Source organism: Strix aluco, chromosome Z (assembly GCF_031877795.1).
Source record: "Strix aluco isolate bStrAlu1 chromosome Z, bStrAlu1.hap1, whole genome shotgun sequence".
Lineage (NCBI taxonomy): Eukaryota > Metazoa > Chordata > Aves > Strigiformes > Strigidae > Strix > Strix aluco.
The window spans coordinates 81568128-81581486 of record NC_133971.1 but is presented as its reverse complement, the minus strand read 5'-3'; the positions used below and the strand labels follow the sequence as shown (position 1 = coordinate 81581486).

Here is a 13359-nt window from a genome sequence, read left to right as displayed (position 1 = left end):
TAATCCTTGTGTTCCCTGTCAAGATAATACTTGCTTCTAAGGTATGGTACACCATCTGAAGCATCATGTATAATGTAGTGCAATGAGTAAAAATGAACGGAGAGGAGTTCTGCAGTAAAGTATTTATGTTAAATCATACTGAAGATCTTTTATTCTTTTTTTTACTGGTGATATGCTGAGCTGTATAAAAAGCCATGTTGAAGTTTCTCCTATGTATGTTTGTCTTGCATTGCTTGGAGTTTGTTCAGTTCAATTACTCTCCTATTGTGCTCTTTTCCACTGTTACTACTTTTTTGTATCTTTAAAGATTAACTCTTCCCAGTTCTTTTTATCTCATGTTAAATTTTAATTTCATTTGTGTACACCGAGCTGATCATTACAATGGATTTTTTAATTTTTCAAGAATAAATAAAATACATAGGGAGTGATTTTCTGCTAGTACAAATTTCTAGGAATTTCTGCATCCCAGTTTAATAAATACTTACCCCCTGAGTGCTGAGGTATTCAATGTGTTACTAATAATGCAGATCATATCCATAGCAGAAATATCCTTTTTATATATTTTCTGTCTCAATTTCACCAATACAATGCAGTATGAATTTATACATTAATATTTAGAGAGAACAGTTTTAGAGTTCATAGAATCATAGAACAGTTTGGGTTGGAAGAGACCTTAAAGCCCATCTAGTTCCAACCCCCCTGCCATGGGCAGGGACACCTTCCACTAGACCAGGTTGCTCAAAGCCCCATCCAACCTGGCCTTGAACACTGCCAGGGAGGGGGCAGCCACAGCTCCTCTGGGCAACCTGTGCCAGTGTCTCACCACCCTCATCATAAAAAATTTCTTCCTTATATCCAATCTAAATCTACCCTCTTTCAGTTTAAAACTGTTGCTCCTTGTCCTGTTGCTATAGGCCCTGGTAAAATGTCCTTCTCTGTCTTTCTTAACATATTATAGCCTATTCTCCTGATAGCACTATGGGGGCATTAAATTTAGAGTTCATGTAAAGAAGGTACTTTCTTAAGATTCATTGTTTATAATCATTCTTTACATACATTTTACAAAAAAATAACTGGATTATGGGAAACTCCAAAACTTCCAACAGCAAACAGGACTGTACAAAGAATTCTGAAACACTCATTCCAAATTCATGCAATCACCAATGAAAATCTACTTTGTAAAAGAAGTTCTGTCTTCAAATAGTTTGTTTACCTGAGAATAATGAGCACTGAAACCAGCTTGAGACATTTCCATTTCAAATGAGGCTGCCTGCTGGTCTGTTGTTGCTATTAAAGAGAAAAAAGTTTCAAAAATAAAGTAGTTTCAATCTGAAAAAATATCTGAATAGTGTAATGAAAATGCCATATGATACTAAAGAATAGCATAATTAACTAGAATATTCAGTTAATATCATTTGCCATAGATTTTTATAATAATTACAGAAATTAAGGTCTGTGTTAAATGCTACTATTAAGTATGAGAGCTTTCATTTTAAGATTATGTCTCAGAACTTGTCCAACAAATATTTCTGGGCTAAAACTGACTATATTTGACCTCAGGCTGATGGTAAATATGTTTGGAATGTTTGATTAACATGGTTAAGCCATTTTCCACTTCAGCTAAGCGAACAATAAAACACCAGCCATGTAACCCTGGCCATATATTCAAGCAACTAAAAATTTTTAGGCAGCTGGAGGAACTTTAAATGAAAAACACTTGATGTTTGTATGAATCTTTGCAAAAAACAACACAGGAAAATCCCAGCTGTCCAAGATTCATAAGCCTCAGGGAAAGGCTTGGGAACTATAATCCTGCCCAGAAAGTTAGATGAAAATCTTCCTGGTTCTCTTAAGCGTCTTTGAATAAAAAAGGTATCAGGTGATTTAGTACTAGTTTCAGTATCTTGTCACGTAAGTTATATGCTAGTTATTAAACTCTGATGGGCTGCTTTGCTCCCACATACACTTGAAATATCATCAGGGAAGAGAAAGGTCTGCCTCTTCCTCTACTTAAAAGCAATACTCAAGGACTATCTTGCCACTGTAAGCGGCCAAGTAAGGTAACTATATTCTGCATATTGATTTCTCTTTGAGAGCAAGATACTGTAATGGGCAATAGGGGGGAACTATGAAATCTGCTCTGATGCTTGTCCAGGATTTGTTACCACATGAGTGCTGAGGCGAACCTCCAGCTGTGTGAATGAAACTGAGACATAGCGAACAATGGCTGCATGAATTTCAGGCATCTGGACTATTAAATAATACTGAACTTTTGACACTCAGCAACTAACCCACAGAGGTTGCTCCCTGGGACATGATGTCTTTGCTAATTGTTGGGATTTATAGCCAGTCATAGGAAGGAGACATGATCTCAGACACAAAATGTTTGACACACAAACATAGGCCATCACATTTCACAAGATGTAGTTGCTTTGCTAAGTCTGAAAAAGTCCTTCTTAAGCATAAAATTCTCAAGTTCCACGTTTGCTAATAAACAATATTTTCATGCAGTAAAGGATGCTCCTTAATGAGCTGAGAAAGACAGGAATCTCAGAGTCTGAGGCAGAGGACAATGCCGATACTGTTGGTGTGTGCAGTTCTGAATGTTGCTTAGATAATGGCCCTCAGTCTAACTTTCCATTGAGTTTCAAACTACCAAGCGTCCTACAAAGGATATTTTGTGAAAAAACATTTGTGCCTGTCTACGGGTTGGATAAAACATAAAATTGCTGTTCAAACCCGAAGTCCATGCCATGAGACACAGAGGCATATAAAAAAGATTATGTGTAAAAATCCACTGGCTGTCAAGAATGGGTTTTTGTTGGATTTGATTTTTCATTTCCCTCTCAGTTTTCCTTTGCATTTTTTAAAGGCCAAAACCAAAAAGAAAACAAGAAATCTGAGAAAGAAACCCAAATGTGCTACTATACTAGTAAGAGGCTATTTAGATTGAAAATTTAAACAGATTCAGATACAGAATTTCAAGAATCAAGGTTTCTGTCACCTCCACGTTATGCACAGACACTAAGCTACAACGTATGGGGTTAATTAATCTTTTCCATGTTGCACACTTCCAATAAATTGGATTGTCACTGGAAATTTGGGTGGGACAGAATTAATCTGCTTTTCTCCCCCACCACAAAAATGCATCCATGGACACAGTCACAAATCTTGAATAGATCCTGAAATGCTTTGGGAAGGGACAGGAAACCATGCCTGAAGAATCAACAGAAACTGGTTCAGTCAGCATCTTCTAGTTCCAACCCATTGGGAGCAATTCAACTTTGCTATGCTTTGACAAAAAGCTAAGATCCCATTTTCAGTTTCTGTTCTGATTGTCTTGTAGACAGATTATGCCATTTCTGTAACTTCTACAGGTGGAGGAGTTGACAGTTCTTGTCTCATGTCACAGGTGTCTTATGTAGAAATCTTAGCACATGTCTGAGTTCCTACTGAAAATCTGGAAATCAAGAAGCTTTTTGGGAGTGGTGAAATTACCTAGCTTGTCTCTTACAGTGTGGATGAAAATAATTTACCACATTTTTTTTGTTTCAAATATATATTTTTTGTAATACAGCCAAGTCTATATGAAATGAAAATAAGGCAAATAGATCAAGGCACAAATATTCTGTTTATAATAGGTTAATGTTAAATAAAAAGTAGTAATAACCAAGAAGTCATATTTGTTACTGCATCTTTTGCAGAAAATTAAAGCTGAATTCAAGGAGGACTGCAGAACTTGTTGATACTTAAAGAGGTACAATATGCTTAAAGTACCAAAATACTGAAGTACATGATGACGAGGAGTAGTTATCTCAAGAGCTGACTATCAGATAAACAGATAACATTTGTACAATTTCATCAAACAGTTAATTTCACTACCATCAACATAACTACATTGTTTAGATATTTTATCAAGCTACAGAATTTGTTTAATGTTCAAACACTTTGCAATTTTTTCTTATGATTACACGAATGAACTACTAAAGTCAATGGAAGGGTTTCAGTTCATGATATAAAGCATTCCTCACCAACAGCGAGTCCAAGTCAGCACAATTTACTCCACTATTTGAAGGCTGAGGTTTCATGTGACAGACAGGCACTACTTAATGTCTACTGATTGCTAAAAGGGACAAAGGGGAGTATGACAAAGTGAAACTGTCTCTTCCAGTGGCATCTGGTTGTTCAAAGGGCTAAGCTATGGCATGAAACCTCGAGTTTGAGTTCACAGATGTCCAGGAACTCAGTCATGTTAGGTCTTACATCCTTCATCTGTTGTCATGACTAGCAGTTGATTAACTTTTTATTCTATATCCATTTAATATCTGTAACTAACAGATTTTATTCTACTAATGAAAGACAATGATTTTTCTCACCTTTCTTAAAGAACAAAGCACAAATTGAAGACTAAGTTTTTAATTTCTGTTTGAACAACTATTTTTCCACTGAAAGTGTATGCTTCCAAGTAAACAGGAATTTAACAAAAGAGCCCCCTATTCAGTGAACTTTGAAGTACTCAGTGAGCTTAAGTAGGCTAAATTTTGGGCTTTAGAGAGTTTAAATTCCCCTCAAATTAATTTGTTGCAAAACAAAATCTTCCAGAGAGTAAAAAGATAAATGGGAAAAATATTTAGTAATAATCAGCTGAAAATAATATTATTTGATCAAGCTAAATGATACACTAAAAAAGATACCTAAATATGTCTGAGAAATATAGGTCCAATTTAAAAAACTTTAGAATACTCTCTCATATTTGTACTGTTTCTTGACATTCAACTCAACATCATCTTTTGTTTCAGCTGCAAACTACACTATTCCAGCTACTTGGAAATTTGAGATGTTGAAAAAAAAAAGTCCAAATAGATGGATGTTTTCTTTATATGACACAAATTCCTTCAGAGTTGGCCAGTATAATTTATAACTAATAAACTCAGTCTTCTGTTACCAGTAGCGTGCTTGAAACAAACAGGGATTTGGACAGTGGCCTAATTTGGGTGGAGAATGTAAGCAGACATTATGAGAGAATTACTTTTCTGTGCTAAAATCTAAGTATTGTGAACATTTCCAAAACTATGTCTTGCCAACTCTGTACACCAAGTACATGTTAACTTGTATAGCAAAGTAATATGCTGTACTTAATAACTAACCAAAAAGAAAACATAAAGGTATAGGCAGATGAACAAATGATGAGGATATGGTCTGGCAATGCTTTTTTACCTAACAGAAGGCAACTTTGTGTTTACCCCAGCTAAAACAGTAATGGTTACTTACCCTTTTACGCTATTGTCACCATAGCCTCTAATGCACCTGAATATATTTCACATCGTTATCTATGCTTGTGATGTCTATTGTAAAATATGTTTATGGTCAGCATGAAAAAATTCCCTGCATAATACATTTTATGCAGCACAATACATTGCAAAGGAAAATAAACACAGGTGGTCTTGTATTTGCTTCAGTTGTAATGCAGTGTCCTTGTTTTGGCTGGGATAGAGCATGAAGTAAAATTTTAAATAATGTCATACCTTCCAGGGCAAATATTCTCTCTCCAAGTGCTTCAACAATAGTTACAAGAGCTAATTCATCTGAGACATTGAAGAAATGCTTTTCAGTAGGCTTACTGGCAATTGATTTTATTTCCTCTACAAATTTCTCAGTACTTAAATTTCCTCTGCTGTAACTGCCAAGGATCTAAAGAGAATTTAAAAAAAAAAGTAGTCAAGGATACATTTTATAACCTGATTTAGAAGATATCTTTGAGGCACATTGTTAGAGAATACTGGGAAATCACATCTAACCTTTATTTGTTCTGTTAAAACCTCCCTCAAATTGATTTGAAACCATTCTTTTCCAATAAGAACAGAACTGTATGAGGGCTCAGTTGTTTTTCTGAAAATACAATAGCAAACAAAGAAACTGTATGGCATAATGTCTGCTATGCTCAACTGTCCTTTTTTCCCTTCTTTACAAAATTCTAATGATTTATTCTATGATTCTATGATTTGTTGAAGTAGGCCTTAATTAGGAAAAAAACAACACACCACTCAAACCAGCATACGCATTGTTCTCCTCATAGCACATTTATATAAGGAATTAATGAGAAGTTAATTAGGCATAGGATAAATATTTTTTTGTGCAGATTTGCCTTATAAATACATATAAAAACAACACCTGCATTCAGTGTTAGCAGCTTCATCACAGTACAAGACGTTAGATTTGCTCTGCAGTTTTAACAGCACTGCTGTAAAAACAGGATGCTGCAGAACAAAACAACTCACTTCTCCAATTCCCAGACCAACAAGTATTCTACATAGAAAGAAGTGCTCTATACACCTAACTTGCTTTGAGAGGGAAATAAAAAACGAATGCCCATGTTCTAGCATTCCTGGACACTGGAGAAATTCAAATCTGCGTCTAGATAGGGATTTTACTGCTAAAAATTATTGCAGCTTCAAGGATGAATTTTTCTTTAATGATCTCTATCTTTATGAAGAAAACTACTGAAAATTTGTGTGCTGCTGGATTCAACTTTTGTTTTATGTCTTTCTTTAAATTAAAGATACATCTTTCTTGAAGTTGTATTGTACTGAAGTTGCCACCTCATTGTACCAAAACAAAGAAAGATAGGAACAGAGAAGCAACAATCCAGTGTATCTTCAAAATTAATGACAGAAAACAGGTTATTTGAGTATAGAATACACAAATACAGTGGAGACTTTACACCAAATCTATCATTAATATTTCTGTATTTCTTGATATGGGTTAACCTCCATAACGCTGATGCTCTCAGCTACTAAGTTTGATCAACATGAAAATGACAAATTTAGAATGCCAGCACACAGAACAGTCATAATAAACCTGGATTTTGTTGCTGGTTTACATTTGCTTTTTTTTTTTTAAGTAGGTAACATGTCTACAGAATTTTCTCAGAAGTTTTGAACTAATCTACTGTGTTCAATACTGCTCTTAACAAAAGGATTTGATTTTACATTGCCCCTCAAACTTTCTCCTTTTTCTTCACATGCACACATACCTATCATCACCAGGAAGACAGATAGATTGCTTTTTCTTATGTGCTATAAAATCAGAAAGCAATTTTTTAATGCTGTTTTCAGCTTCTTTTTTTTCCCTCTCTGAAATGATTATATTTCCATACAGATTCTGTGAAATGAACTTTATAAACAGAAATTACATTTGGAAGATTAAACATGCTTTTAAGATTCTGAATTTTCCCACTAAATTTCACTTACAGCAATAGCAAATCTCTGAATGTTTTCATCTTCACAGTTATCAATCACTTCTTTTAATCTGTAGTTGTCATGGGATTCCCCATCAGTCACAATAACCATTACTTTTTGTACTCCTCTTCGTGCGCCATGAGCCTCAGTAAAAGCCTCTTTCCTAAAGGGAGCATAAAGCGTTTGGAGAAAGACCATGTCAGCATTTAGCACATACGTCATATTTGCATAGTCAACCGTAAGTGAAAAGACATTATAACAACTAAGAAGCAGGAAAAGGAGATTAATATTAACCATGAAGAAATACAAACAACAACAACAACTGGAACTTACATGACAGTTTGCAACCAAAGAGTTTTACAAGCATTCATTCATTATTCACTCATTTGAGAGCAACAGCAGAAAATACAATGCTGGACAGTGAAAAATTCCTCCCCTCCCCAAATAAACTTCTGGCACCTTAAAGCATCTTTTGGCAGCTTAAAAATGACCCAACCAACAATCTCCCATCTTGAAACCCACATACAAAAAGACCTCCTATTTGCACCCTCTAGCAGCACTTCAAAGGGTCAAAGTATCTGACAAAGCAGCTACCAGCACACCTCTGCACATCTACAGTAAACCAGGTGTTGGGGATGTGGCAGAAGTAGGTTGCAGCTGAGTAGAGGCAGGTGGGGGTGACCAGTTGAATTCTACACTTACAGATGGGCAAATGGGCACTGAGGTTTTGGGCAGCTGGTCACCCAGACTCTGGAGGGGACCAGAAAAGGCAAGGCTGGATTAGGGCTCTGGAGAAGGAAGGAAGCAGGGCTTCCTCTTTCTATAGAAACACCACAGAACTCTAAGACTGGCCACATGAGTGAAAGCTAAGATCTACCACTGACGATGGCCAAAAGTGGATGTACAGGAAGATTTCAAGAACAGAGGAAGCTTTTGCTGATAGTTTCTGTATATACAAGCCTGCAGCAGTTTGTGGTGCACAGGGACTTTCTGAACCACATGTGGTTTCTGAGTATTTGGCAATTCTCGACTGGCTCTGCTTTCATGAACTTGTTAGGACTCCCTCAAGCTTCTACTTGTATCTAAGGAAAACATTACTGATGAGCATGTGAGAATTTCATTGGATTAAAGACATTATATCAACAAAACTTTGGTCAGATAATCAAATAGTTCACCAGAAAGATGTTGCATATTTCACTAAATGGTTGTTTGGAAAGGGCAAATACAATCTTTTATGGAATAAAGTCATGCTGTCATGCTGGAAAAAAAAAAAGTAGAAAAGAAAAAAGATACCAGGACAACACTGCATGGTTTGAAAGTGTCTAAGAGATTTTGCATTTACTGTCTGTTCTACAAAACTCAGATTTCATTTTTCTCATAAAGGAAGCATTTCTAAATAATGCTATTGCTACAACATCTCCCAATGATCCAGAAGCTTCAAAGACTTTGGATATAAAATTTCTAGTCTTTCTGACAAGAGTGGGCTCAAACCCTGTAATAACTTCAGAATGAAGACAAATTAACATTAAAAAGTTCTATTTTTTCCTGTTTCCTCTGAAAAACTTAATTTTCTTCATCCCTCTGCACACACAGTTCCTACCTGCTCTGTGTGGACGTCAAAGATTGCCAGCTCTTTGCTTAGGACTACAATCTTGCTCCATGTCGCTTGTCTTTCCCTATTTCCTCAATTCAAGTGACAGCTGCCTTTCCAGAGTGCCATATATAACTGCTCTAGATGCTGGACAGAGTCTGTTTATGCACCCTCCTCCTAAATCTTGTTTGCTCAGCTAAAATGAAGTCAGATGTCAGCCACATCATATTTTTAATTTACAAAATCAGAATCATCACCATATCTGTTTATGTTTGTTTCTACCACATGCAGGCCAATATTTTGTGAGCATACCTTGCTGTATCTATTCCCAGGGCTGTCATAGTTTGTGTGCCACCCCGCTGGCGTATTCTTGTGGCCGCAGCCATCACATCTTCTGTTGTCGAGTATGTATTCAGGAAAAATTCATGGACTACAGTCTGTCCATACTGAACAATTCCAACCTGAAACACACAGTTCATGTTAAAAATCAACTACCCTTAAAGAAAACATCTGTGTCTCCTGCAGTGGGGTAGATACAGCCAGAAAAAAATTGAATTCTATGTGTTTCCATCAGTATGAAACACCTATAAGCATTTGAGCAAGACTGGCTGGAAGACACTCAATCTCATGAAACATTTTGAAGTTTCTAAATTGTTTTTATTAAAAACAGGAACAAAGCCAAAAGCAGGCTTGCTCTTCCTGACTTGCAGTAATCTGTGTTGCAGCTCTGCTCTCCTCTAGGCCAAGGCAGACCAATGCCCTAACCACCAGCCACAACTTCTCAAAACAGTTTTCCTCATAGCATACGAGGCCATGGTTCACTCACAACTCTCTTCATTCCATCCTAATACAATATGATACTATAATAAATCGTTTATTACATATAAATACATATATGATACGTACATATAAATAGTATACGACACTATAATAAATCGATAAATATAATAAATCGTTTATTTACCCTAAACCTAGCCTAGAAACAGAACTGAAATGGCAAATTTCAGCCCTCAGGATGAGAGGAAGACCCAAGTACCCTTATCTCGATGAAGACAGCAGGGCAGTCCAGGACACGGCTGTTCTCCCACCGGGAGGTAAGCCAAAGTAAGACATCTGACAAGTGCCAGAGGAGACAACATGAATAAAATGGTGGCTTCTCAAATGGGGGAGGATGATGGAAAGACTCTAGATGACCTCATCAGGACAAGTCTTTGTGTGAAAGATCAACACATGGGATTGGAACTCAACCAGAAATGCCTGAGGGAACCTGCTGCAAAACAAGTGTGAAATAAAGAGATGAGCAATATTCTTAAATATTAATTAATTTCTCTCATTCATCTCTGTCAGTTTTAATGTTTTGGCAAGTTCCTGACAGCTTTTACTGGGAAGAATCCACACAATGTTCCATTAGCATATTTCAATTTTATGTTACACATGGCAATTTATAGGTGTTATTTAGGATAATGCAGTATTACATGGCATTTATGTCTCACTCATCTATTATTAAAAGCACTCTAGCATTTAGGTACTGAAGATCAATAAAGCCTCTGGGATATTTATACCATCATATTATTTTAGAAGTGGCTTAGTATGTACTTTGCAATTGCTTTATAGGTAGTTTTTCAGGTACTTTCATTGCCTCTCAGATTCTGCACAATGTTTGTTTGCTTGTAGTAGAAGGGTTAGAGTTGGATAAATATTTGATACTAAATATCAGTATCACAATCATTATGAAAAGCTAGTTACAGACGACTATGGGACTATAATTATAATGGTATGCAGTAGCAAAATCTATCCCACTTGATTTCTGTACCCTTTTGAAAATACAGTCAAATCTGGAAGCACTGATGTAAATTCAAAGTTATGATAAGTTACTCCCTTTTAAGATATTTTAATTCTGTCTCAGAGGCATGCCCTCTTCCACCTGCAGCTGACAGCATCCAGAGGCTGCATGTTCTCATGGGCAGCAGCCTATTAATCCTGCACAGTGTTTACACAACAGGCTGGGGCACAGGTTGTATTACTGCTCAGAGCAGTCATGTGGCACCAACTAAACCCCAGCTAAAGATGAAATTTTTAACCTGTTCCCTCTAAGCCAACTATTCTGTGGCATGCATCTAAAGTGACATTCAGCACAATCTGAACAGGATGCTGCTAGTCATTTAAAAAGACTGCCATTAACTGGTGATAAACAAGAGACTTTCATTATGTTTGGTCTTTTGGAGCTGGAGGAGTGCCTTAAGTATTCCAGCACCATGCACAAATGTAGCCAGAGACTACTGTATGCCAGAGAGCCTGCCGCTGTGGATCCATGGGCACCTTATCTGCAGCTTTCAGAACTTTATTGGCACCAAGGATTAAATCAACTATTGACTGCTACCAGTGTGAAAAGTATCTGCCAGTCTTCCATAATTCTAGAGACCCATGTTGGTGTTGTCATTTTCCTAAAAAAGATTAGAGGCTGACATTGAGTTGTATCATTTCCTATTTGAAAGGAAACATTGTCCATGATCACAGCAAGTAAACATTTTGAGCATTTCCTTCTCAGGAAGTGAATGGAAAGAACATCTGTGTCTGGAAATCAGCACTGTGTTGCATAGCTTGTAAATCAGGAAGGAAGGGGGGCATGTGGTTATCTTATGGGATATAATTGTTCTGCGGGACCCTTCCTTAGCACTGTCTTTGAAAACACTGATCATCATGTTCTACATATTTCATGGCATCAAAGATGAGCCATTCCTCAAAAAAGGGTAATGAAAAACTTCCCAGAACCAACAAAATACTACTAGACTACATGTTCCAGTCTCCTACAGGATCACAGAATCAAGTCCACCTTGTAAAATTAGAATTATATTATATAGATAGCAATGAAAGTTTGAGCTTTTGCAGCCTTTTATTCTAATGGAAAACTATAAATGACACACAAATCTGTGTGATGCAAATGTGCCTTTATGGGACAATAAACCTGCTCAAACTGCATAACTTCAGCAAGCCCCTAAGCATGATGCTTACAGGCATTTTATGTTTTGATTTGCTTGTTTATTTTAAATCTGGAAAATGCAATAGTGCTACACAGAAGGATGTAATTCTGCTCTACTCCAGAAAACCTAATATTTTTCTCAGTATTACTGACCATAATCTACTGAACATCTTTGTAATCCCTAAATTTATGTTCCTTTCCCTAGCATTCCATGGCTTTTATATTACACAAGGGAATAATTCTTTAATTGTCCCCAGTTCCTGTTAAAAAGTATTGTACAAGAGAACAGGCAAGTGAAGGACTGTTCTACTTTGGGACAAAACATTTTTGAGGGCAATTATTTATTGTTGTTCTATAGGTAAATACAACCCCTTATTTGGAAAGTATATTCTGGCTTTCCCAATAAATTATTAAGCTGATCTATTTGGTGAAAACCAACAACAATAAAAGGAAACCAAAATGAAAGAAAAACCATTTAGTATATGGAAATAATATGCTAGGATTTCCACCATTGGGATGTGTAGGAAAATCATAAATAATTTTTGGTTGTATTTAAATCATATTTAATGTGAAATAAAAGCAGAGATGCCTTGGGAAGCACTAATGGATAATACATTTTATCATATGGAGTGCTTGCTAAAGATACCTGAATCAAAGCAAAATTGAATTAATTCTGCTATGTTTTGCTTGCTCTCAGGGACTCAGAAAGTACTTATAAACTATTGCAAAAGTCTTTCCTCATCCTGAATCTTTTTAATACCTCTTTAATACACTCTGTCCTTCTAGAGATAAAACTGATCATAAGATATGACATGGCATGGCCTCTTAGCCCACTGATACAGTCCCTTTGGAGATATAATCAGATAGAGGTCAAACACCTATAACTGCCTATGTCATATATTAATGGAGAAATAATGTCTGAAAATTTCTGAAGGCCATTCCAATATAGCTTTAAAGCTGGGATTAAACATATCAAAGTAATCTGCTTTCTCTTTTGATATTCTTCTACCACAGAAGGTTGCTCATGTAAAGGATTAAAAAATACACCCTCATATTAAAAAGGTAATTATCTCTACAAAACTTTAAAAGAGAGAAAAAAAGCTATCTTGCTTTGCAGTTACATTAAAATGTGGAATAAGGCCAGGAGAGATATTTTGTTCCTACTTGCAACATTTTTTCTCATTTAATTCCTTCTGCCTTTTCTACTTTTCTAACCTTACTTTCCCTTTACTTCTTTTATCCCTAAACTCAGGATATGCAGCTTAACCATCAGTATGGTGTTGTGGATTTTCTGGAGAACAGAAAGAGGAAGGGAAGGAAATACTTCTGAAAAAATTATACCATAAACTTTGGCTTTTTGCATCTGAATCTTCTGGCTTTCACTTTCAAATTTGCCAAACATGGGACACTGAGGAATTTATCTTTTGATTTGCCACAAATCTAATGACCATTGTTCATGGAGGGGGTAAGTGGAAATAAAACGTCTTGCAAGTCTCTAATCAAAACACAGTTTTGAACAAGTCACACCCAAGGTCCTAAGGAGTTACTTT

At 36.2% G+C, this 13359-nt stretch overlaps 1 protein-coding gene across 3 annotated transcripts in view; it reads right to left on the bottom strand.

Annotated features, from left to right (window-relative positions):
• Positions 1 to 13359, bottom strand: part of ITGA1 (integrin subunit alpha 1) — a 75210-nt gene that overhangs the window by 26497 nt on the left and 35354 nt on the right. For all 3 annotated transcript variants that reach the window (XM_074812492.1, XM_074812493.1, XM_074812495.1), the window contains 4 exons: positions 9142 to 9290; positions 7251 to 7401; positions 5526 to 5691; positions 1214 to 1287 (listed from right to left, as the gene is read on the bottom strand). In XM_074812492.1, coding sequence (XP_074668593.1) covers positions 1214 to 1287; positions 5526 to 5691; positions 7251 to 7401; positions 9142 to 9290 — 540 coding nt within the window. The remainder of the gene's footprint in view (positions 1 to 1213; positions 1288 to 5525; positions 5692 to 7250; positions 7402 to 9141; positions 9291 to 13359) is intronic.